We start from the raw sequence: 26,365 nt of genomic DNA on the forward strand, positions 1-26,365 counted from the left end.
GGAGCATGAGTAATTGTGTACTGCTCACTGATTTGTCAGGCTGCGCCGAGTGGGCATGCCTGCTCTGTTGTCTTGGCACTAACACTAACAACTGCGGACAATGTGGCTGGATCCTCAGCATGGCAGCGGTGCTTTGAAGAAGCAACAAAAAAACTTTAGGGGCGAGGCTTGGATTGACCAATTACAGTGTTAAGACTACACCCACAGGTCATCAACGTCAACTGTCATTAACACACACAAAAACATGATTATTAATGTGTACATACAGTGCTAAATGAGACGCATACCGTAACTGTAGCAGTCCAAAAATGAGGACCAACAGGCAACATTTAAAGAACATCAACATTTTAACACTTTAAATAACCGCCTCCGCTTGTATCCACATCAAGCTTAGCACAGCTCGACAATTGCTCAGTCACCATGCTCATCCAATCGCAAGTCTCATTCTGTGCCACACCTCTGCCTGAAATGTTTCGTACCACATAGTTGTTGTTTTTTTACATGAGTGAGGTCCACATGACTGGGGCATGCAGCACCAGGCAGCTCCCTCCTCATCCATGACCCCATGGCCTGGAGCTATAGCACTTGTGCAGACAAAGAGGCCATTTTAGCGGTTTGGATCCTTTTTATTTTCCAGGGGGCTCATTTAGGCTTGTGACTGTTTGCAGGCTAGGCTACGCTACAGGGCAGCAGCACCACTCTGTATCAGACCATTGTGTAACGGGCAGGAGAAAGACTATCATTGTTGGACTGGTCTTTATTTCTCTCCCATCCCCTCCCACTCGTTCCCCTTCTCTCTGTCACCTCAAAATGCACAACTTGCCTATTTTCATAACCATGCGGATTTGTTGGTGTTCCGGCACAGTAAAGTGGAGGGTATTTCATAAAGCAGGATTAATATGACTTAGCCAGTAAATTTGTCTAAATATTCAGAAACCACCACATATTTCCTAATACGGTACAGAAGGTAAAACAGTACAACCCTGGTCTATTTTCTGGCTGAATGCAACCCAAATGTGACCGACCGCCTTGATTCAATCTTGTGTAGCAAAATTAGAGTGTTTACACATTGGATAAAAGCAGACACACAGAGCTACAAAATGGTAAATCATACATGATATTTGAGGAACAAATATTTGCTTTGAAAGTGGCTAAACTTGTATCTTCACTTTTGAGAAAATGACCTTTGAACGTTTTGGTACCAACTGGAGAGCTCTTCTTTGTCTACACCCATTCACCATCGTTCCCCCCCTATTAAGCTTTAGCCCGACCCATCTCTAAGGGTCGACACAAGCGTTCTGTACTAACAGCAGCAGTCAAGCACCCAAGCTAACTGGCTAACTACTTCCAGGCACAAATGAGAGAACAGCTCACTGAACATTACTCACCCTAGCAGAGCTGGTTAGGCTGTTTTTATGTTATCCAGAGCGTTGGTGGCTGCAACTGTGCTGTCAGATTGTCCATTCGTAAAATCAGAGCATTTCGCTCTCGGAGCTTTCAGAGCGCACACTGGACACTATTTGATGAGGTGATCCCAGCCTTCTGACCTCACAACAGCAGTCAAGCACCCAAGCTAACTGGCTAACATTGGCTAGTTTGCTAGTTACTTCCAGACACTAATGAGAGATCACCCCACTCTGACCACTTTACTTGCCCTAGTAGAGCTGGTTAGGCTGTTTTCATGTTATCCAGAGCATTGGTGACTAACTGTGCTGCTGGCAACAATTTAATTATGCTTTTTTGCTGGATGTTTACCGACACCAGTCATATTCAACAGGTGTTGAGCGTTCGTAAATTCATCAGTTATTCTGCGTTCTGGCACAGTCAGACGAGAGTGCTCTGAAATCGAAGTAGACGGCAAGACTGAATTTACGAACGAACCCGAAATGGTTACTTGCATAGCAGAGTCTTTTGTTAAGACATGTAGCTAGCTAGCTAAACAATTAACCATAATCCCAACTCATGACGTTACTACCCTGCATGAATCTGCAGGTAGATAACCAACCAGGTTCAGTGTTAGCTAGCCAACATTATACTATAACTAGCCAAGAAAAATGGCTCAGATACGAATAATAAGATCATACATGTAACGTTAGCTAGCGAGCCAGCTAGTTAGCTAATAGTATTTTCTTTCAAGTTAAAGTGTACTATGTCAAAATTGGAAATGTGTAAAATCTGAAAATGTAGCTAGCTAGACTATCTTACCCGTATACATCATGGATGAACGCCTCTCCCTGTCACAGATGCCATGGGTGCCCTTAGTTTGAAGATGTAATCCGGAGACAGGTGTTCTCCATCTCCTTAGCTATCATACTCTAATTCCACTGATTTCAAAACTCGGTCCTCCAGAAAATGGAGAGCAACACTTATGCAGTTCTACTATGTAAAAAAAAAAGTTAAATTAAAACCAGCATTAGACAGGATTACCTACACATACTGACCAGCTCAAATAGACAGAAGCGTGCTATATGGCAGACCAATCCGAACTCATCTCTCGGCATGTCCAGCCCACTTATTATCTCAGCCAATCATGGCTAGCGGGAAGGTTGCTCTCCTTTTCTGTGGCTAAACCAACTAGGCTTGTAATTTAGTCATTTTATTCATATTTACTGATGGCATACAAGTTTGTTATTAACCTCTTGGCGTTCCCCTAGGATAGGGGGCGCTAAAGCGATTTTTGAAAAAAATGTGTGCCCATTTTAAACGGCCTCCTACTCAAACTCAGAAGCTAGGATATGCATATAATTAATACTTGTGGATAGAAAACACCCTAAAGTTTCTAAAACTGTTTGAATGGTGTCTGTGAGTATAACAGAACTCATATGGCAGTCAAAACCCCGAGACAGATGGAAACAGGAAGTGGAATTCTGAATTGAACTCAACTTCATCACGTTGCCTATTAATCACACCGTGAGCTATGGTTCATTGAGCACTTCCTATTGCTTCCACTAGATGTCCCCAGTCTTCAGAAATTGGTTTGAGCCTTATACTGTTAAAACTGAATGAATGAGACGCTGTGGAACGTAGTCACACGGAGAGGGCCATCACCATTATGACGCCGGCGCCCCTGGTTACCCTCCCCTTTCGAAACGTTTTGAAACACAATGCAATCGTCCCTCTCGAATCTTATTGGCTCTCTTGTTGAAAAACGCCCTGAAGATTTATGTTATACAACGTTTGACATGTTTGAACGAACCTAAATGGGGAAAAAAATGCATTTTCTCGAAATGGCTGTCCCGTGGCCGACGGAAGTTTTTGAGCAGCCTTCAGACGCGCTAACAAGAACAAGCTCTTGGAACATAAAGGAGTCATTTTTTCGAACGAAAATACATTTGTTGTGGACCTGGGATTCCTGGAGGTGCTTTCTGATGAAGACAACCAAAGGTAAGGGATTATTGACAATAGTATACAAGACTAGATGTGATATGTGATTGTTCCAAGATGGCTAGCCTATTGCTATTGCTAGCCTATTGTTCTGAGTATCGCATCCCCTTTTATCGCAAAGTGTGATTACCCAGTAAAGTTATTTTTAAATCTGGCATTACAGGTGCTTTTAAGAGATATTCATCTATAAATCTTAGAATGACAATATTACATTTAAAAAAAAATTCTAATAGTAATTTAGTAAATTGTAGCTCTGTTTCATCGGATGCATTTGAGGGAAAATAGTTAGTCAACGTTACGCACCGATGTAAAATGCTGTTTTTATATATAAATATGAACTTTATCGAACAAAAGAATGCATGTATTGTGTAACATGATGTCCTAGGTGTGTCATCTGATGAAGATTGTCAAAGGTTAGTGCTGCATTTAGCTGTTTTTTGGTTATTTGTGATGCATGTGGTTGGTCGGAAAATGGCTATGTGGCTACTTTTACGATATACTCCTCTAACATAATCTAATGTTTTGCTTTTGCTGTAAAGCCTTTTTGAAATCTGACAACGTGGTTCGATTCAGGAGAGGTGTATCTATAAAACGATATAATTTGAAGAAAAAAATTGAATTATTTTTTTTAATTACATTTTGTTATGCTAATGGCGATATGATTTTTCGCTGGATGTCCGTCCCGTATGGCCGCACAGGGGTTAAGGCACATGAAAGGTCACATGTTCCAGAAGGCATTTCTGCCAAAAAAGGCATTTTGATTAAAAAAATTAAGATTATGTTCAAATGGCTCTCGTGTGAAGTAGTGACCGCGACATACGCCTAGTTTCCTGAAACAGGTCAAAAATACAGATATCTTAAACATAAAGAACATGTCCAGGCAACAATGACTATGCATGAATGTACAGTAAAACAGATTCTACTAAAATTCTATACAGTACACCGTACTGCTTTTTCACATTAGGCCTATATGATGTAGTCTTAAGCCAGCATGAGCCTAGCACTTAAAGTGCTGAAGTTACTGTATTTATGACCATTTAGCAATCAGTCTCTGAGCACTCACACTCCTTCATCATGCCGATGTCCACGCAGCGTTTGAGCCGGCAGGCCTGGCAGTGCCGCCGGTTGTCCTTGGTGATGGTACAGCTGCCGTTGAAGGGGCAGGTGAAACTGGCCTTACGCTTCATGCTGCGTCTGGTGGAGGCAGCGAGAAGGAGATATCGAAACCTGGCTCACTGACACTTTCAAATATACACAGAGACATTAAAAACACAGAATTTATTTGCAAAATGGAGGCAGATGGGATTATTACGCAACTGGATTACATTTGCAGACACACAAACGGAATAAGACACACTACCTCCTCACAGAAAAAAACAAAACATATCATGAGCAGTTACGCAGCGTGCACTTTGAAGGAATTCGTTTTTTTCATACAGCCTCCCATTTACAGCAAGCGCGCACGCGCACACACACACACACAGGTAGACACACACACACACACACACACACACACACACACACACACACACACACACACACACACACACACACACACACACACACACACAAAGTTCAGAAATTGATCAACACACCAAAAGCATAAATAAAACAAACCCATAGATAAGTACTTGAGTCCCTATTGTTCCCACATATTCACACACTGGGGTACCTACAGGTGTCAGCTGACCTTTCTCCAAAATAACAAATTGGGAACGACAGACATGAGAGGACAGCTGACTTAAGAGTTAATGGTTGAGTTTAATGAGAACAGCATGATGCCTGAGAAAGAACGTCTGGCATTTTTTCCCTTCTTTCTTTTAGAAACTGCCTCTCATCCATATAAACTCAGCAAAAAAATAAAGGTCCTCTCACTGTCAACTGCGTTTATTTTCAGCAAACTTAACATGTGTAAATATTTGTATGAACATAAGATTCTACAACAGACAAACTGAACAAGTTCCATAGACATGTATGGAATAATGTGTCCCTGAACAAAGGCGGGTTCAAAAAGTAACAGTCAGAATCTGGTGTGGCCACCAGCTGTATTAACCTGTTGGGGCTAGGGGGCAGTATTTTCACGGCTGGATAAAAAAACGTACCCGATTTAATCTGGTTACTAATCCTACCCAGTAACTAGAATATGCATATACTTATTATATATGGATAGAAAACACCCTAAAGTTTCTAAAACTGTTTGAATGGTGTCTGTGAGTATAACAGAACTCATTTGGCAGGCAAAACCCTGAGACATTTTCTGACAGGAAGTGGATACCTGATGTGTTGAATTACCTTTAAGCCTATGCCATTGAAACACACAGGGGTTGATTAATGTTTTGGCACTTCCTATTGCTTCCACTAGATGTCACCAGCCTTTACAAAGTGTTTTGAGTCTTTTACTGTGAGATCTGACCGAACAAGAGCCATGGAACGGTGATGGCCGATTAGACTCTGGCGCGCGAGTTCATGTTGGGTACCCTCGTTCCAATACGTTATAAAAGAGAATGCATTCGTCCACCTTGAATATTATTCATGTTCTGGTTAAAAAAGGCACTAATGATTTATGCTATACAACGTTTGACATGTTTGAACGAACGTAAATATATTTTTCCCCCTCGTTCATGACGAGAAGTCCGGCTGGCTTAGATCATGTGCTAACAACACGGAGCTTTTTGGATATAAATGATGAGCTTTTTTGAACAAAACTACATTCGTTATGGACCTGGGATTCCTGGAAGTGACATCTGATGAAGAGAATCAAAGGTAATGGATTATTTACATAGTATTTTCGATTTTAGATCTCTCCAACATGGCCGTTTGTCTGTATAGCAAAGCATATTTTTCTGGGCGCAGTGCTCAGATTATTGCAAAGTGTGATTTCCCAGTAAGGTTATTTTTAAATCTGGCAAGTTGATTGCGTTCAAGAGATGTAAATCTATAATTCTTTAAATGACAATATAATATTTTACCAATGTTTTCTAATTTTAATTATTTAATTTGTGGTGCTGACTTGACTGCCGGTTATTGGAGGGAAACGATTTCCTCAACATCAATGCCATAGTAAAACGTTGTTTTTGGATATAAATATGAACTTGATAGAACTAAAAATGCATGCATTGTCTAACATAATGTCCTAGGAGTGTCATCTGATGGAGATTGTAAAAGGTTAGTGCATCATTTTAGCTGGTTTTATGGTTTTGGTGACGCCTGGCTTTGAATTGACAAAACATTACACACAGCTATTGTCAATGTACTCTCCTAACATAATCTAACTTTATGCTTTCGCCGTAAAACCTTTTTGAAATCGGACAACGTGGTTAGATTAAGGAGATGTTTATCTTTCAAAGGGTGTAAGATAGTTGTATGTTTGAAAAATTTGAATTTTGACATTTATTTGGTTTCAAATTTGCCGCTCTTGAAATGCACCTGCTGTTGATAGGGTGCACCACGGGTGGCACGCTAGCGTCCCACATAGCCCCAAGAAGTTAAGTACTGCAGTGCATCTCCCCCTCATGGACTGCACCAGATTTGCCAGTTCTTGCTGTGAGATGCTACCCCACTCTTCCACCAAGGCACCTGCAAGTTCCCTGATATATCTGGGGGTAATAGCCCTAGCCCTCCGATCCAACAGGTCCCAGACGTGCTCAATGGGATTGAGATCCGAGCTCTTCGCTGGCCATGACAGAACACTGACATTCCTGTCTTGCAGGAAATCATGCACAGAACGAGTAGTATGGCTGGTGGCATTGTCATGCTGGAGGGTCATGTCAGGATGAGCCTGCAGGAAGGATACCACATGAGGGAGGAGGATGTCTTTCCTGTAACGCACAGCGTTGAGATTGCCTGCAATGACAACAAGCCCAGTCCGATGATGCTGTGACACACCGCCCCAGACCATGACGGACCCTCCAACTCCAAATCGATCCCGCTCCAGAGTACAGGCCTTGGTGTAACGCTCATTCCTTCGATGATAAACGCGAATCTGACTATCACCCCTGGTGAGACAAAACCGCGACTCGTCAGTGAAGAGCACTTTTTGCCAGTCTTGTCTGGTCCAGCGGCGGTGGGTTTGTGCCCATAGGCGACGTTGTTGCCGGTGATGTCTGGTGAGGACCTGCCTTACAACAGGCCTACAAGCCCTCAGTCCAGCCTCTCTCAGCCTATTGAGGACAGTCTGAGCACTGATGGAGGGATTGTTCGTTCCTGGTGTAATTCGGGCAGTTGTTGTTGCCATCCTGTAACTGTCCCGCAGGTGTGATGTTCTGATGTACCGATCCTGTGCAGGTGTTGTTAAATGTGGTCTGCCACTGTGAGGACGATCAGCTGTCCGTTCTGTCTCCCTGTAGCGCTGTCTTAGGTGTCTCACAGTATGGACATTGCAATTTATTGCCCTGGCCACATCTGCAGTCCTCATGCCTCCTTGCAGCATGCCTAAGGCACGTTCATGCAGATGAGCAAGGAACCTGGGCATCTTTCTTTTGGTGTTTTTCAGAGTCAGTAGAAAGGCCTCTTTAGTGTCCTACGTTTTCATAACTGTGACCTTAATTGCCTACCGTCTGTAAGCTGTTAATGTCTTAACGACCGTTCCACAGGTGCATGTTCATTAATTGTTTATAGTTAATTGAACAAGCATGGGAAACCGTGTTTAAACCCTTTACAATGAAGATCTGTGAAGTTATTTGGATTTTTACGAATTATCTTTGAAAGACAGGGTCCTGAAAAAGGGACGTTTCTTTTTTTGCTGAGTTTACATCGGTTACATTATATGAAGCTGCATCAAGTAGCCTAGACTGAGTTATGATATGGCCGACCCTTTGATGTGGTGCTTTCTGCACTGCAATAGTACTTCTATCACTATGAACCCTATAGGTATACCCTATAGGGGCTAGAAGTCGACCGATTAATCGGCATGGACGATTTCAAGTTTTCATAACAATCGGTATTTTTTAACGTCGATTATGGCCAATTACATTGCAATCCACGAGGAGACTGCGTGGCAGGTTGACCACCTGTTACACGAGTGCAGCAAGGAGCCAAGGTAAGTTGCTAGCTAGCATTAAACTTATCTTATAAAAAAACAATTAAATCTTAACATAATCACTAGTTAACTACACATGGCTGATGATATTACTCGTTTAACCTGATATGGATAGGGGGCAGTATTTTCATGGCCGGATGAAAAAAACTTACCCGATTTAAACTGGTTACTACTCTTGCCCAGAAACGAGAATATGCATATTATTAGTAGATTTGGATAGAAAACACTTACGTTTCTAAAACTGTTTGAATGGTGTCTGTGAGTATAACAGAACTCATATGGCAGGCAAAAACCTGAGAAAAAGTCAACCAGGAGGTGTAGGATCTGAGAAATGTAGTTCTTTCTAGTCCCTTTCAAAACTACAGTATTTGTGCTGTTACGTTGGACTTTCGAAGGCTTCCATTGGCTGTCTAAAGTATAATGCTGTTTTTGGATATAAATATGAACTTTATCGAACAAAACATACATGTATTGATTAACTTAATGTCCTAGAAGTGTCATTTGATGAAGATAAAAGGTTAGTGCTTCATTTAGCTGTGTTTTGGGTTTTATTGACATATATGCTTGCTTAGAAAATGGCTGTGTGGTTATTTTGGTCTATGTACTCTCCTAACATAATCTAATGTTTTGCTTTCGCTGTAAAGCCTTTTTGAAATCGAACAACGTGGTTGGATTCAGGAGAGGTTTATCTTTCAAATGGTGTAAAATAGTCGTATGTTTGAAAAATTTTAAATTTTGGATTTTTGAGGTTTTTGTATTTCGCGCCATGCGATCCCATTGGCTGTTGGCTAGGGGTTGTTCCGCTAGTGGAACGCCTAGATGTAAGAGGTTAAATTAACTAGCTTGTCCTGCGTGCATATAATCAATGCAGTGCTTGTGAATTTATCATTGAATCACAGCCTACTTTGCCAAACGGGTGATGATTTAACAATAGCGCATTCGCGTCAGGGTATATGCAGCAGTTTGGGCCGCCTGGCTCATTGCAACTGTGTGAAGAACATTTCTTCCTAACAAAGACAGTAAATCATTTGCCAGAATTTTACATAATTCTGACATAACATTGCACAACCAATGTAACAGCAATATTTAGACTTAGGCTTGCCACCCGTTCGATAAAATATGCAACGGTTCCGTATTTCACTGAAAGAATAAACGTTTTGTTCTCAAAATGATAGGTCATTAATATGGTCAAATCCGGAAACTAAGGCTCGTATTGCTGTGTTTATTATATTATAATTAAGTCTATGATTTGATATAGAAGTCTGACTGAGCGGTGGTAGGCAGCAGCAGGCTCGTAAGCATTCACTCAAAACAGCACTTTCCTGCGTTTGCCAGCAGCTCTTCGCAATGCTTGAAGCACAGCGCTGTTTATGACTTCAAGCCCATCAACTCCCGAGATTAGGCTGGCAATACTACAGTGCCTATAAAAACATTCAATAGCCAAAAGGTATATGAAATACAAAATGGTATAGAGAGAAATATTCCTATAATAACTACAAATTGGGAATATTGAAGACTCATGTTAAAAAAAAACATCAGCTTTCATATGTTCTCATGTTCGAAGCAAGGAATTTAAAAGTTAGCTTTTTTTTTTACATGACACATTGCACTTCTACTTTCTTCTCCAACACTGTGTTTTTGCATTTTTAAACCAAATTGAACATGTTTCATTATTTATTTGAGACTTAATTTATTTTATTTCTGTATTATATTAAAATAAAAGTGTTCATTCAGTATTGTTGTCATTATTACAAATATATTGTAAAAAATAAATACAAAATAAATGAAAATATTGACCGATTAATCGGTAGCGGCTTTTTTTTGGTCCTCCAATAAATCGGTATCGGCGTCGAGAAACCATCATCGGTCGACCTCTAATAGGGGCAGCAGGTATACCCTATAGGGGCGGCAGGTAGCCTAGTGTTTAGAGCGCTGGGCCAGTAACCGAAAGGTTGCAAGATCGAATCCCCGAGCTGACAAGGTAAAAATCTGTCGTTCTCCCCCTGAACAAGGCAGTTAACCCACTAGGCCGTCATTGTAAATAAGAATATGTTCTTAACTGACTTGCCTAGTTAAATAAAAGGTTAAATAAAAATAAATATAAAACCTACAACCCTACAGTTTTTTTTTTTAGATGTTTCTTGATTTTCTTCATGGTTTCAAGAAATCAAAGTTAAAGAATCGAACGGAAACCGCTCAGCTTTGAACTCAGCAGCGAACTGGTCGTCTATGACATACTTGATTTTACTTCTAAAGATATACAGTGGCGTTGGACTCGCTGATTACGTGCACTTGTTTCTATGATCGACTAAACTAGTTTACTGTGAACAAGTTTATAACAAGGCTGTGGTTTCTGACATCGTGTGCTGTAAACTAACAGCCACAAACGACCGATCTTGGCCACATTAATAAAGTTACAACCTCTCGGCCTATTCCTTGTCATTAAACAAAAATACATTCTCCCGTTCCTGCTCAAAAGACCAGCTTGTTCTAGCTTTAAAAAGATTCCAGATAATAAGCTTCCATATGGACAGCACTTTAGTTTGGCTTGGATCAGAGGCTGTCAGATAATTTCAATATTGCCTACATTGCTTTTATTCCCGGACAGTGTGGTATGTCCTCCGCTGTGTGGGAAGTATTGAGCCATAATAAGCCCTGGAGCCCCACAGGCTACTCCACTACATTGTGTTCATTAGGGCAAGCAAGCGGAAATAAAAGACAACCCTGGATAACCCTTTCTGTTCCAAGTCAAACTGGACCCTCCAGCAAACCCATCCCATGCATAGTGTACCGGTCCTGTCCTGGTCAGTACCCACCTGAAGAAGCCTTTGCAGCCCTCACAGGTCATGGCGTTGAAGTGGAAGCCTGTGGCCTTGTCGCCACAGACGCCACAGATGCGCGGCGCGTTGCGGTCAAACTCATCAGGCCCCACCACAGACGTGCTCACAGCCATGGTCTCCATCACTGCAATGAGAGAGGAGAGAGTGTGTTTGGTAAGCAGTGGTCTGGTGCAGTCCATCCTTCCCATGTGTGTGAGCAAGGCTGTATCAGACAGGTTGCATGTGTTGCAACTCAAATTATAGAGACAGGTGTTGGGGAAATCATCATAAGCCACAAGACAAGAAACAGCCCAATGATTGTTCCTGTTATTGGCTCTGTAGTGAGTTAACGCCATTTGTCCCTGTCAATGAAAATAACTGAAGTAATGCACACCAGAGGTAACACACCCAAACCCCTTTTCAATCTCACTCTGCCTAATTTCCTTTGACAGCCAAAAGATCCTCTGGCATTGTATGGAGAGAGAAGAGCAGAGAGACATTATATTCTAGTAGCGGTGTTACATATAGGAATTAGGGACCTCCCAGGAAGATGAAGCAGATCTAACACGGAACAGGAAGCTGGACCAAAGAAAAGAGAACCGGGAAGAGGTTATGATTGACGGGGTGTGAGAAAGTGTCAACAGTCAGTCACATGGCCAGACAGGGTTTAGCCTGCCTGTAGGGCAGGGTTCCCCAACTGGCTGCCCAGGCTCAATTTGGCCTGTGGGTGATTTTAGACAAAAACACCAGCAAATGAGCTCCAAGTGGTTTTACATTTTCATAATTTGTTCCAATGTATTCCCACGCATAATTAGAGATGTGATTGTATATAAATGTAAGAAAGATTTGAAATAATGTTTTAGTAAAATTTTATAGCATTTATTATTTGTAATCATGTTCTGACCGCTGACCATCCGCTCAAGAAATAAAAAAAATGTGGCTGAATGTAGTTGATGATCCCTGCAGTAGAGGATGGAGCAAGAAACTGGGAACAGGTCCAGGAAGGTAGCGTAGCGGTTAAGAGCGTTGGGCCAGTAACAAAAAGGTCGCTGGTTCGAATCCCAAGCCGACTAGGTGAAAAAAAAACACTGTCGATATGCACTAGAGCAAGGCACGTAACCCTAATTGCTACTGTAAATCGCTCTGGATAAGAGCATCTGATAAATAACTCAAAAGGAAAAAGTAAAACCAGGGACAAAAAAACCATGGAATAAATCCAGTCACCCGGATTAGCAGGGCAGGGTGATACGACCTAAAAATCACCTCAATTCTTTTCTAAATTAAGAGTGATTCACAACATACATCTTGTTTATTAACTGTTGTCTAAATAAATGTTAATGTACTATTAAAAGGTAAAATACACAGCATTTCAAACAAGTCACCAATAATCAAATTAATTCTGGGCTTGTGACGTTATACCTAGGCTAAATATAGGCCCAAGCCTTCCACAACCATGAGACCCAGTAATAATTATATTATTTTAACATGTCATTTTTTTTCAATATTCACTGATCTGGTTTTTAAGAGTCTATAAAAATGCTATTTTTGTTACAAATTTAACCAGAACCATGCGTAACTTCTTAGAATAAGCATGAGGCTATATAAAATGAACACGGGTATTACACTGAACAAAAATATAAAACGCAACATTTAACAATTTCAAAGACTTTACTGAGTTACAGTTCAGATAAGGAAATCAGTCAATTTAAATGAAGTCATTAGGCCCTAATCAATGGATGTCACATGACTGGGAATACAGATATGCATGTCAGTCACAGATACCTTAAAACACCTTCGTATAGAGTTAATCAAGTTGTTGATTGTGGCCTGTGGAATGTTGTCCCACTCTTCTTCAACGGCTGTGCGAAGTTGGTGGATATTGGCCGGAACTAGAACACGCTGTTGTACACGTCGATCCAGAGCATCCCAAACATGCTCAAAGAGTGACTTGTCTGGTGAGTATGCAGGCCATGGATGAACTGGGACATGTTCAGCTTCCAGGAATTGTGTACAGATCCTTGTGACATGGGGCCATGCTCAAACATGAGATGATGGCGGCAGATTAATGGCACAACAATGGGCCTCAGGATCTCGTGTTTGTTGTCCGTAGCTTATGCCTGCCCATACCATATCCCCACCATGGGGCACTCTGTTCACAACATTGACATCAGCAAAACCCTCACCCATACACCACCGTATGCCCAGTACAGTTGAAACGGGAATCATCCGTGAAGAACACACCTCTACAGCAGGCCAGTGGCCATCAAAGGTGAGCATTTGCCTACTGACGTAGAATACGACGCCGAACTGCTGTCAGGTCAAGACCCTGGTGAGGATGACGAGCACGCAGACGTTTTTTTTAACAGTTTGTACAGTAACTCTTCAGGTTGTGCAAACCCACCGTTTCATTAGCTGTCCGGGTGGCTGGCCTCAGACGATCCCGCAGGTGAAGAAGCCGGATGTGGAGGTCCTGGGCTGGCGTGGTTACAGTGCGGTTGTGAGGCCGGTTGAACGTACTGCCAAATTCTCTAAAACAACATTGGAGGCGGCTTATGGTAGCCAAATTAACATTAAATTATGTGGCAACCGCTCTAGTAGATTACTGCAGTCAGCATGGCAATTGCACGCTCCCTCAACTTGAGACATTTGTGGCATTGTGTTATGTGACTAAACTGAACATTTTAGTGGCCTTCTATTGTCCCCAGCACAAGTTGCACCTGTGTAATGATCAGCTGCTTGGTATGCCACACCTGTCAGGTGGATGGATTATCTTGGCAACGTAGAAATGCTCACTAACAGGGATGTAAACAAATCTGTGCACAATATTTTTGAGAAATACGCTTTTTTTTGTGGAAAATGTCTGGGATCTTTTATTTCAGCTAAGTATATAAACAACCTCTCAAGCACAAGACCACCTGCTAGTGAGTAGCCAGCTAATCTTTATATTTCAAGTTTAGCCAACTTAGAATTGTTATGAACACACCCTTCGGTCCATCCCTAACTGTTTGAGCAGCATGTTAGCTTGTCAACTTTGTTCAGATGTTAAAATCAAGTGGCCTACCTTATTCCTCAGAATGACAATGAGTTGCCAATTCCTTATAATTGTGATTATTGTTGCACATTTATAAAACACAGACTAGACAGCTAGTACAACAGTCTTCAGCTATAAAGCTGCTAACAGCAAGAGGTACCACAATGATGCACCCGACAAACTGAGCGTTTATTTTCCAGAATCAGTGCTCATTGATAGTCTCATTTTAGTAGTGTCTGCTCTGCTCACAATTTGAAGAGTTGAGACATAAAAAGGTTATCGATAGAAAAGGTTAACTTCTCTATTACAGTAAAATAATGTCTCAAAACGTTTGTGTCCATATGACCGATTCTGTTGGACCAAACCTCAAATGCAAAAAGTTGAAACAGCTCGTCAGAGAGGAAGAAGTGATCGCTCATCTTTGTTGTTTTGAGTGGCAGGGGCTTGGTTTGTGTGTAAACCATAGAGGGGAAGAAGCAAAGTGAGAGGTTTCACTCTCGCTATAATCTGTCCAAAATAAAGTCAATGCGTTTCTATGGGCTTATTTTGGGCCTAAGCTTGTTGCCTGCCTTCCCGCCTTTGGGACAACGACTCCCATTGTTAAGGCAGAGACATAAGCATCTCGTCATGATATACTAATCTCTGGTGTAAATGGGAAGGTATACAGAGCACAGAAAGAGCATAGGAGACGAGACCAAAAAGACAACACGAGAACAAGTGCACAAAAGCTCATAAAAACATTTAAAAAAAATATTACAGGCATTAGGAATATCACACAAAAATAGAATTAATTTGATATAGGTCGCCCAACCATACTGATTAGGCAGTTCCATCAAAATGCCAAACACCAATAACCCCCTTATACATAGAAAACAAGGACATGACATTTCTCAATACGCAGTACTAGCACATTCTGAACCATAAGACGGAAAAACAGCAATAATAAAATTCTTATTTAGCAAGTAATGACCCATGTGTAACAGGGGTGTGTGTACATATGCATGGGCATTCAATGCAGACACAGGATGTTGATTGATAAACATGGGCAACACACTATCAAATCAGCCCAACCACAGACCATAACATAATTCATCGTTGTACTAGAGAAATCAAGGTTTAGCCAAGATGTGAATAACTGAACAGCTGTCATCTGTTTCTCTGCTGACAAAGGCACTGGTTGGTTTGAGCATTTTGTTCTTTCGTCCACGGCTCACCACAGGGCCAGAACAGAAAAACAAGTTGTTTTTCTTTAGCTGGAAGCTGAAAACATAATGCAGACTGGCGAAGCGAGTCCCTCTCTATTCCTGGAAGCAATCATTAGGTTGTTGGTCTGACTGGCAAAGAATTGCATAGAGACAGAGGTGCCTAATATAAAGCCAGGCTGCCCCAATGGTAAACTATTCCAGCGTTGCCACTATCTCATATGAGACTGGCAAGAGGTCCTCTATCTTTTTAATCCTCATGGTTATAAAGATGTCAGTCAGGCCTAATCCTTCGATTAGGCTTTCTGTGCATATGAATAAGCTTTCTGTGCATATGAAAAATTGGGATCTTTATTTCAGCTCATGAAACATTACATGTTGCATTTATATTTTTGTTCAGTGTATTATCAGTCCAGGGAAGTAGGCCTAAAGTCTATTAGAGTTAATGTTAATTATCAACCCAAGCCCCTACACCCTAGCCTATCAGAGGGCAAGATGGAACGATTACCATATTTCTTACACCTGCCAAATCCACTCAGATCTCCACAAGTGCATAGGGAGTAGGGCTTAGGGGTCGATTTAGGATTGGGCCAGGGCTTCCCCATCATTGTGCCAATCATTGAAACACAGGCTTTTAAAGCCCCATCACTCCCCAAACACAGAGCTGAATGAAAACTAGGACTAACTTTCCTAATAGTGCTGGGTCAATGTATGTGCACTTTCAACATCTGCTGTATTTTTGTTAGCTTGGCTGGTAGCTTGGTTTAATTGTCATTTTGACATGGATAGTGGCGGTTGTCCCATAAAACAATTCTCTGCGCTCTCCACAACATGGGGATAATCCCTTTCTTTCGAAACATGATCCACCAGCCAACAGTGCTGTTTAATGAATAGAGCAAGAAGACAAATCTCAGTCAGGTCAATGCCATTTAGTCCTTGAGCAGATGCTCAACAAGACCCAGTAAACATCCAACTATAAACACATGTGGTGCAGCAATGTATGCTATTTCACTGGATGGGGGCTCTTATGTAAACAAATGGAACAAGTGCAATAAAGCAACAATATTAGGCTAATTTCATCTAATTTATGCAGGCCAGGAGACAAAACATGGATCCTCCACCCTGCTTTGACTGCATGTCTTCTGGTCTCTTGACACACACCATCCACTAACAAGTAGTACAGTGCCAGTCTTCTCTTTGTGAGTTCTTGCCATCACAAATCTGATGTTCCACAACAGACCTCTGACAGTGAACGACCGCCTGCCTGGAGTCTCACACTGAGAAGATAATGAAAAGAAAGGTCAGGGCTCCAGACTAACTTACTCAGTTGGTGGCACCAGCCCATTAAATTAGTAATCACCTTAAAAATGCATTCAGCGCGATTTTTTGTTGTTGAAAATTCGACTACTGAGATGGTATGATAGATTTTTCAAACCAAATATGTCCAACCTAAAACGAGTGATTTTAATACATTTTTGGTTGACAATTAGGTTATTCTTGATATATTCTCCTGTCAAAATAGCACTCCAGAATTGAGATTTTATTTTTGCTCAATAGAGATCCATTTGCACTCGCTAACAGGCTAATTCATTTGGGGATAACTGAAGACCTGAGGAAGTGGAAACACATTAGCTAGATTGGCAACTTTAAATAGTGTTGATAGTTAGCTGTGTAGTTGATTCATCTAGCAGTAGTATCCTAAAAACATTTGCACGCTCTACAGCTCAAAGACATGCCAGAAACATTGGTTTTTAAAACTGTCAATCGCACAATATTGAGTTGAGAAAAGACACTCCTCTCTCCAACTAACAGCATATTTTATTACTTATTTTTTTTAAACAGTTTTTCCCACAATTGCATTTTGAAGAATGCATTTCTTTCCTCAAAATGCATTGCGCAGGGGAGGGAGAGGGAATGTGAGTAGCTCTCTCATCACAGTAGGAACAGTCAGAGGCAGGGCAGGCACTTTCATGGCAAAAATCAATGCACTTTAATTTAGGTGTACGGTTTGACCAAATTATGGTTTTAGACGACAAATGCTTGACATTAATGGTTGTCCGGGACAAGTAAAAAAAGACAAGAACATAGATTTAAGTTGTCCGAATGGCTACACCTTCATGTCCAAAACAGACACGAAGCGCCAGAAAATGTAGCCAAACTTTAATGAGACTTTTTAATGATATAAATATAGGCTAGACGCCAGTCATGTTTGACAAATATAATGAAGGATAATTTACATTAAACGTCTAAAAGACTTAATTCTGTCGACATACTTGAGGCACGGTTCGTTCAGATCAAATGGTCACAAGACCGGAGAGTGAAGGACAGCACCTCTTGTGCACCACACGTCACCCACATGGAATCTGAGCAGAGGCAAATCAGCATTTTGAAACTTTAACCATAAACGTAATTGTTTAAAATCAACGTTTTATGTCATTTTATGATGCATGTCTTACCCTGTTTCAAAGAAGCCTAGCCAAAATATAACTATAGACATGTTGAGGACATTTAAAAAAAAAAAAAATTATAAACACTTCATATGTCATTGAAACCAGCATTTCTCTCATGTTCTATAGGTTTTCAAATCAATGTTACTTAACTGTCCAGCAGCCAAAGGCACAATCGTAGTCATATTAGTAACCCATGCCAGTTGATGCATCTTTAGATCTCCCCTCTAACAGATATTTATCTTCATCACATGAAACCGCCCACACGTGTGGTGAGCTTTTACGAACTGTCAATATTTTACGCTAAATGGTCTGACCTGTTGCATCAGCCTCATTGCTTTACAATATTTTGATGTGGAGTGGTTGTATGATTTTTGGATCTGTCATCCCAGAACTGTCCCAGTGTGTTTTGGTCTTAGCCATTTTTTTGTAATCGTCCCAGGTACGCCCTTAATTTCAAGCCCTGGAAGGAATTATTTTATCAAGACAAATAGTATTTGGTTGTAAATTGTAATGTTGCAATATTTTAAATTGGAGGTCGACCGATTATGCTTTTTCCATGCCGATACCGATACTTGGAGGACCAAAAAAGGCCGATACTTTTATTTATTTGTAATAATGACAATTACAACTAGAGGTCGACCGATTAATCGGAAAGGCCGATTAATTAGGGCCGATTTCAGGTTTTCATAACAATCGGAAATCGGTATTTTTGGACAACGATTTTTTTTCTTTTTTTTAAAGACCTTTATTTAACTAGGCAAGTCAGTTAAGAACACATTCTTATTTTCAATGACGGCCTAGGAACGGTGGGTTAACTGCCTTGTTCAGGGACAGAACGACAGATTTTTACCTTGTCAGCTCAGGGATTCAATCTTGCAACCTTACAGTTAACTAGTCCAACGCTCTAACCACCTGCTTTACATTGCACTACACGAGGAGCCTGTCTGTTACGTGAATGCAGTAAGAAGCCAAGGTAAGTCGCTAGCTAGCATTAAACTTATCTTATAAAAAACAAATCAAGCAATCATAAATCACTAGTTAACTGCACATGGTTGATGATATTACTAGTTTATCTAGCCTGTCCTGCGTTGCATATAATCGCTTAGGTACACGTTGCTCCAACCATAAACATCAATGCCTTTCTTAAAATCAATACACAAGTATATATTTTTAAACCTGCATATTTAGTTAATATTGCCTGCTAACATGCATTTCTTTTAACTAGGGAGAATGTGTCACTTCTCTTGCAAACAGAGTCAGGGTATATGCAGCAGTTTGGGCCGCCTGGCTCGTTGCGAACTAATTAGCCAGAATTTTACGCAATTATGACATAACATTGAAGGTTGTGCAATGTAACAGGAATATTTAGACTTGGGGATGCCACCCGTTAGATAAAATACGGAACGGTTCCGTATTTCACTGACAGGAAAAACTTTTTGTTTTCGAGATAACAGTTTCCGGATTCGACCATATTAATGACCTAAGGCTCGTATTTCTGTGTGTTTATTATATTATAATTAACCTGTTAGGGCTAGGGGGCAGTATTGACACGGCTGGATAAAAAAACATACCCGATTTAATCTGGTTACCACTCCTACCCAGTAACTAGAATATGCATATACTTATTACATATGGATAGAAAACACCCTAAATTTTCTAAAACTGTTTGAATGGTGTCTGTGAGTATAACAGAACTCATTTGGCAGGCAAAACCCTGAGACATTTTCTGACAGGAAGTGGATACCTGATGTGTTGTATTACCTTTAAACCTATCCCATTGAAAAACACAGGGGCTGAGGAATATTTTGGCACTTCCTATTGCTTCCACTAGATGTCACCAGCCTTTACAAAGTGTTTTGAGTCTTCTGGAGGGAGATCTGACCGAACAAGAGCCACGGAACGATGATGGCCCATTAGACACCTGGCGCGCGAGTTCATGTTGGGTACCCTCGTTCCAATACGTTATAAAAGAGTATGCATTCGTCCACCTTGAATATTATTCATGTTCTGGTTAAAAAAGGCCCTAATGATTTATGCTATACAACGTTTGACATGTTTGAACGAACGTAAATATATTTTTTCCCCTCGTTCATGACGAGAAGTCCGGCTGGCTTAGATCATGTGCTAACAAGACGGAGATTTTTGGACATAAATGATGAGCTTTTTTGAACAAAACTACATTCATTATGGACCTGTGATACCTGGAAGTGACATCTGATGAAGAGAATCAAAGGTAATGGATTATTTACATAGTATTTTCGATTTTAGATCTCCCCAACATGACGTCTAGTCTGTATCGCAACGCGTATTTTTCTGGGCGCAGTGCTCAGATTATTGCAAAGTGTGATTTCCCAGTAAGGTTATTTTTAAATCTGGCAAGTTGATTGCGTTCAAGAGATGTAAATCTATAATTCTTTAAATGACAATATAATATTTTACCAATGTTTTCTAATTTTAATTATTTAATTTGTGACGCTGACTTGACTGCCGGTTATTGGAGGGAAACGATTTCCTCAACATCAATGCCATAGTAAAACGCTGTTTTTGGATATAAATATGAACTTGATAGAACTAAAAATGCATGCATTGTCTAACACAATGTCCTAGGAGTGTCATCTGATGGAGATTGTAAAAGGTTAGTGCATCATTTTAGCTGGTTTTATGGTTTTGGTGACCCTGTCTTTGAATTGACAAAACATTACACACAACTCTTGTAAATGTACTGTCCTAACATACTCTAAATTTATGCTTTAGCCGTAAAACCTTTTTGAAATCGTAAAACGTGGTTAGATTAAGGAGATGTTTATCTTTTAAATGGTGTAAAATAGTTGTATTTTTGAAAAATTTGAATTTTGACATTTATTTGGATTCAAATTTGCCGCTCTTGAAATGCACCTGCTGTTGATGGAGTGCACCACGGGTGGCACGCTAGCGTCCCACCTAGCCCATAGAGGTTAAGTCTATGATTTGATAGAGCAGTCTGACTGAGCGGTGGTAGGCACCAGCAGGCTCGTAAGCATTCATTCAAAACAGCACTTTCCGCACTTCAAGCCTATCAACTCCCAAGCCGGGTACGCGCTAATAGAGTTTCAAACGTCACTCGCTCTGAGACTTGGAGTAGTTGTTCCCCTTGCTCTGCATGGGTAATGCTGCTTCGAGGGTGGCTGTTGTCGATGTGTTCCTGGTTCGAGCCCAGGTAGGAGCGAAGAGAGGGACGGAAGCTATACTGTTACACTGGCAATACTAAAGTGCCTATAAGAACATCCAATAGTCAAAGGTATATGAAATACAAATCGTAGAGAGAGAAATAGTCCTATAATTCATATAATAACTACAACCTAAAACGTCTTACCTGGGAATATTGAAGACTCATGTTAAAAGGAACCACCAGCTTTCATATGTTCTCAGCAAGGAACTTAAACGTTAGCTTTTTTTACATGGCACATATTGCACTTTTACTTTCTTCTCCAACACTTTGTTTTTGCATTATTTAATCCAGTTTGAACACGTTTCATTATTTATTTGAGGCTAAATTGATTTTATTGATGTATTATATTAAGTTAAAATAAGTGTTCATTCAGTATTGTTGTAATTGTCATTATTACAAGTCAAATTAAAAAATAAATTATATATTTTTGTAAAAACAACCACATTTTTTATTTCTTTTTTCTTTTCTTTTCTTCTCGGCTGATTAAAATCGTATCAGCGTTTTTGGTCGTCCAATAATCGGTATCAGCGTTGAAAAATCATAATCGGTCGACCTCTAATTACAACAATACTGAATGAACACTTATTTTAACTTAATATAATACATCAATAAAGTGCAATGGAGTGCAATGTAAGGCAGGTGGTTAGAGCGTTGGACTAGTAACTGGAAGGTTGCAAAAACGAATCCCCCCTGAACAAGGCAGTTAACCCCTATTCCTAGGCCGTCATTGAAAATAAGAATGTGTTCTTAATCTGACTTGCCTAGTTAAATAAAGGTGTAAAAAAATAAATAATAATTACACACATATAAAAATTAATTCGGCAAATCGGTGGCCAACAAAACCGATTACCGATTGTTATGAAAGCTTGAAATTGGCCCTAATTAAATCGGCCATTCCGATTAATCGGCCGACCTCTAATTTTAAAGGTTTCCAAGGGTGGCCAACCATCCTCCAGGAGAGCCTTAAATGGGAAATGTTGTATTTTGAGAGGCTCATTTAGCATATTCAAGCCTAATAGGCAGAGTATAGCCTACATTTGACTGGTTCTATGGAAAAAGGATAGCAAAGCATTGTATTTGTAAAGTGGTTCCTTGCATAATACAATGCAGCAAGAATGGTTTTAAGACTTCAGCTTTCGGACAAGTGAAATAAATAAATATATCTTTCCTACTTGTCCAAAAGAACAAGTGGCAAAAAAAAGTTCACTTCAAGCCTTGGTTTTGAGTGAGGTGACCATTGAATTTGACACCTGCACTGATGCGACCAATTAAACACTTTACTTGCGCAGCCATGTCATAGGGGCGCAAAATGCGACTAAATGGTCGCAGCCTAGAGCCCTGGGCTAGGTTGAATGTTACGTTGCTGTGCAATAGTTTGCTACTCAGGGACGTAACTATTAAATCAGGATGATTAACCAGTCACTACACGTTGTTCCTATTGTCGCTCCAGACCTGACCTGAGAAACAACCAACCTCAGTGCAGCTACAGGACATCACACAAGAGGGAAGAAAGCGCTGATGTTATCTAACTGGACACTCGCTCATAGAGCAAACGACCCAGAAACCATTAAGTTGGGGGCCATAGGAAAGGGGCCATGTGAGAGTCGCATTTAGTCACAGACATAAAACCCAACGACGGGACGAAGCCTACCCCAGGCCTTCCCAAAAAAATTCACACAATGTTCAGATTGGCTAACGCGGCTACCGCGCCCCCCCATGGACACATTGCTCTGATTGGCCAGTGAAACCACACCCTAAGTTACACGCAAAAAAAAAACAAAGACCAGGTCACAGCACCATTGCGTGCTGCCTCACTTGTTGTGCATGTTATTACAGCAACAATCATAGGGGCAGAATTGAGCTAAAGGGCCAAAAAAAGCAGGTGGGCGGCCTCCTATTCTTAGTGAGTTGAGGGCAGACAAGGAGCAGGCGAGGGTAAGACCAGGGTGAGATGCACAAACGTGACACGCCAAAAAAAACACATGGTGGCATACGGGCCAAGTCATCAATCCTGTGCACTTCTGCAGCAGAGACATGGCTGTTTAACGATGGGCACAGTAAGCAGGGTTCAACACATGCCCAGCTGTAGAGTCGTGGCCAAAAGTTTTGAGAATGGCACAAATATTAATTTTCACAAAGTCTGCTGCCTCAGTTTGTATGACGGCAATTTGCATATACTCCAGAATGTTATGGAGTGATCAGATGTATTGCAATTAATTTCAAAGTCCCTCTTTGCCATGCAAATGAACTGAATCCCAAAAAAGCATTTCCACTGCATTTCAGCCCTGCCACAAAAGGACCAGCTGACATCATGTCAGTGATTCTCTCATTAACACAGGTGTGAGTGTTGACGAGGACAAGGCTGGAGATCACTCTGTCATGCTGATTGAGTTCGAATAACAGACTGGAAGGTGTAAGTGCATCTGCACACACAGTGAGGCCAAGACTTTTGGACGTTGGCCTGGTGTCAAGAAGGGCAGCAAAGAGCCACTTCTCTCCAGGAAAAACATCAGGGACAGACTGATATTCTGCAAAAGGTACAGGGATTGGACTGCTGAGGACTGGGGTAAAGTCATTTTCTCTGATGAATTCCCTTTCCGATTGTTTGGGGCATCCGGAAAAAAAGCTTGTCCGGAGAAGACAAGGTGAGCGTTACCGTCAGTCCTGTGTTATGCCAACAGTAAAGCATCCTGAGACCATTCATGTGTGGGGTTGCTTCTCATCCAAGGGAGTGGGCTCACTCACAATTTTGCGTAAGAACACAGCCATGAATAACAAATGGTACCAAAACATCCTCTGAGAGCAACTTCTCCCAACCATCCAGGAACAGTTGGGTGACGAACAATGCCTTTTGCAGCATGATGGAGCACCTTGCCATGAGGCAAAAGTGATAACTAAGTGGCTCGGGGAACAAAACATCGATATTTTGGGTCCATGGCCAGGAAACTCCCCAGACCTTAATCCCATTGAGAACTTGGGGTCAATCCTCAAGAGGCGGGTGGACAAACAAAAACCCACAAATTCTGACAAACTCCAAGCATTGATTATGCAAGAATGGGCTGCCATCAGTCAGGATGTGGCCCAGAAGTTAATTGATAGCATGCCAGGGCTGATTGCAGAGGTCTTGAAAAAAGGGTCAACACTGCAAATATTGACTCTTTGCATCAACTTCATGTAATTGTCAATAAAGGCCATTAACACTTATGAAATGCTTGTAATTATACTTCAGTATGCCATAGTAACATCTGACAAAAATATCTAAAGACACTGAAGCAGCAAACTTTGTGGAAATTAATATTTGTGTCATTCTCAAAACTTTTGTCCATGACTGTACAAACGGATAATATGCTAATGAAATCACCAGGCTTCCCTAAGCATCCCTGGATATGGGCATCCGAAACTGGATAACTAATATTATTCTCTTGCTCATCAAAGCAATAGAATAAAATAAACAAATAACATTATCCCTGTCCCCAGGTCCACACTGCTGCAGCGACTCTGAACTTTGGACCTTGTTTTCGGCATTGGCTGGAAATGAATAGGCCGCCGTGTTGTTGGCAGGCTGACAAAAGTGAAGGGAGAGAGAAAAAAAAACAACTTGTGGTTTGGAGTGGTATGGGGGGCCCCAAATCCCTTCGGCAAGGCCTCGTAGGGATGAATAACAGGAACATAAACTTGCATTGCAGCATAACTGAGCTGAGCAGTGCTGAGCTTTACGATGCCGACTGTCCACACACCTCTCTCGCAACCATGGTGGAATGTATATCTGAATTCTACTAGCTATGTATTATTAGTAACTAAGCCAACTTTCTCTTTGATCAATCTTTTATTTACTTCAACAGTAAGAGACTGTCATTACATTAATAGATACATTTAAGAGCAAACTAAAAAGAGAACTGTAGTGCTTATGGTCTCCGAAACTGGACAGGATGAAGTATGGTATCTCTGACTGGGGTCAAGGTGTGTCATCTTGTGACCACACAAAATCTAAACCTCTCACCCCGTCCCTTCTCAAAAATATGCTTTCAGCCCATCCTCCATTTGCCTTGACTTAATCAAGAGAGGGCTGTAGTTCAAAGTTCAGAGGCGCAACTGTCAGAGGATGCACACAGACAGAAACACAAATCAGATTACCACAGCAAAGAAATCCCTCTCTGTGGGAATGATTGCCTGAACTCTGATATCCCTGATAAGTGCATAAAGCAGTTAACAAAAACAGACTGGCTTGTAACCTTTGGGATGTAAACTAGTGTGAGACACGTCCAACGGTGTAGCCTATCGGGCTGAGAGGTTATCACAGTACGTGATGAGCTGGAGGGAGATGAACTTCCTTATAGAGCAGCAAGCCATTTGTTACTCCTAGTAAGACTGATATGTCAGCCATCTTACTCAGGCAGCTTTGACTGACAATTAGAGAGAATGGAGGGCAGACCGATAAGGTAAAAGGAGAGATGACTTGTATGTTCCCCACAGGGCAGTAATAACATACATGGTCAAAGGTTTAGATGTGGCAAATCCTCCTACCTTGCGGAAACAACTAGTCAAATAACTGCACGAGAGCACAAGCATGTACTACAGCCCTGTGTAATGCAAAGAAAAGTAGTGTACTTTTAAACAGCTGGGAAACAGGATATTGTTAATGTGTAAAATAACAAGCAAAAACCAAATAAGGCAAATGACTAGAGCCCGACCGAAATGTGATTTTTGGGTCAGATACTGATTTTAGGGAGGCAAAAATCCCCAATTACATCTGCCGATAGTGTGGAAAGAAAAAAATACTTTAAAATATTTAAAAAAAATTGTGCTCCAAAGGAGTCGCAGATATTTTAAATTATGTTTTCTTAACATTACAAGTACATTGCTTAAAGAACATTTTGTGGTTTACATGATAACCACCAAAAAGCTACTTTATCCTCTATAAATATGAAAGTAAATACAAAACACTTCTTCAGTTTACCTTCTTAGACATCTTTAAGTTGTACCTATCTATGGGAGTAGATAAGAATGTAGAAGTGTTTGTGCTGAAGAACCACAGGCACACTAATAAACAAGGGCTGAATTAATTGAACTTGGTCTCAAAATAAACCTGAAACTGCACTTTTCATAAGATCAAACTATGCAGTAAAATCCTGTAACATGCAGTTCATAATGCCACCACTTTGCATTGAGTACATTTACTAGTGCTTTAAAACAGTCAAAGGTCATGTAAATAAACACTTTACGGCAACCTCGC

General features: G+C 40.9%; 1 protein-coding gene across 4 annotated transcripts in view; it reads right to left on the reverse strand.

Moving 5' to 3' along the window:
- The window catches only part of vdr0 (vitamin D receptor), an 86,004-nt gene that overhangs the window by 23,010 nt on the left and 36,629 nt on the right, over positions 1-26,365 (reverse strand). For all 4 annotated transcript variants that reach the window (XM_014146371.3, XM_014146374.3, XM_014146372.3 and 1 more), the window contains 2 exon segments: positions 11,239-11,386; positions 4,448-4,578 (listed from right to left, as the gene is read on the reverse strand). In XM_014146371.3, coding sequence (XP_014001846.1) covers positions 4,448-4,578; positions 11,239-11,384 — 277 coding nt within the window. In that variant the 5' untranslated portion in view covers positions 11,385-11,386.

The sequence above is a fragment of the Salmo salar genome, chromosome 15 (assembly GCF_965601325.2).
Source record: "Salmo salar chromosome 15, fSalSal1, whole genome shotgun sequence".
NCBI classification, from domain to species: Eukaryota; Metazoa; Chordata; class Actinopteri; order Salmoniformes; family Salmonidae; genus Salmo; species Salmo salar.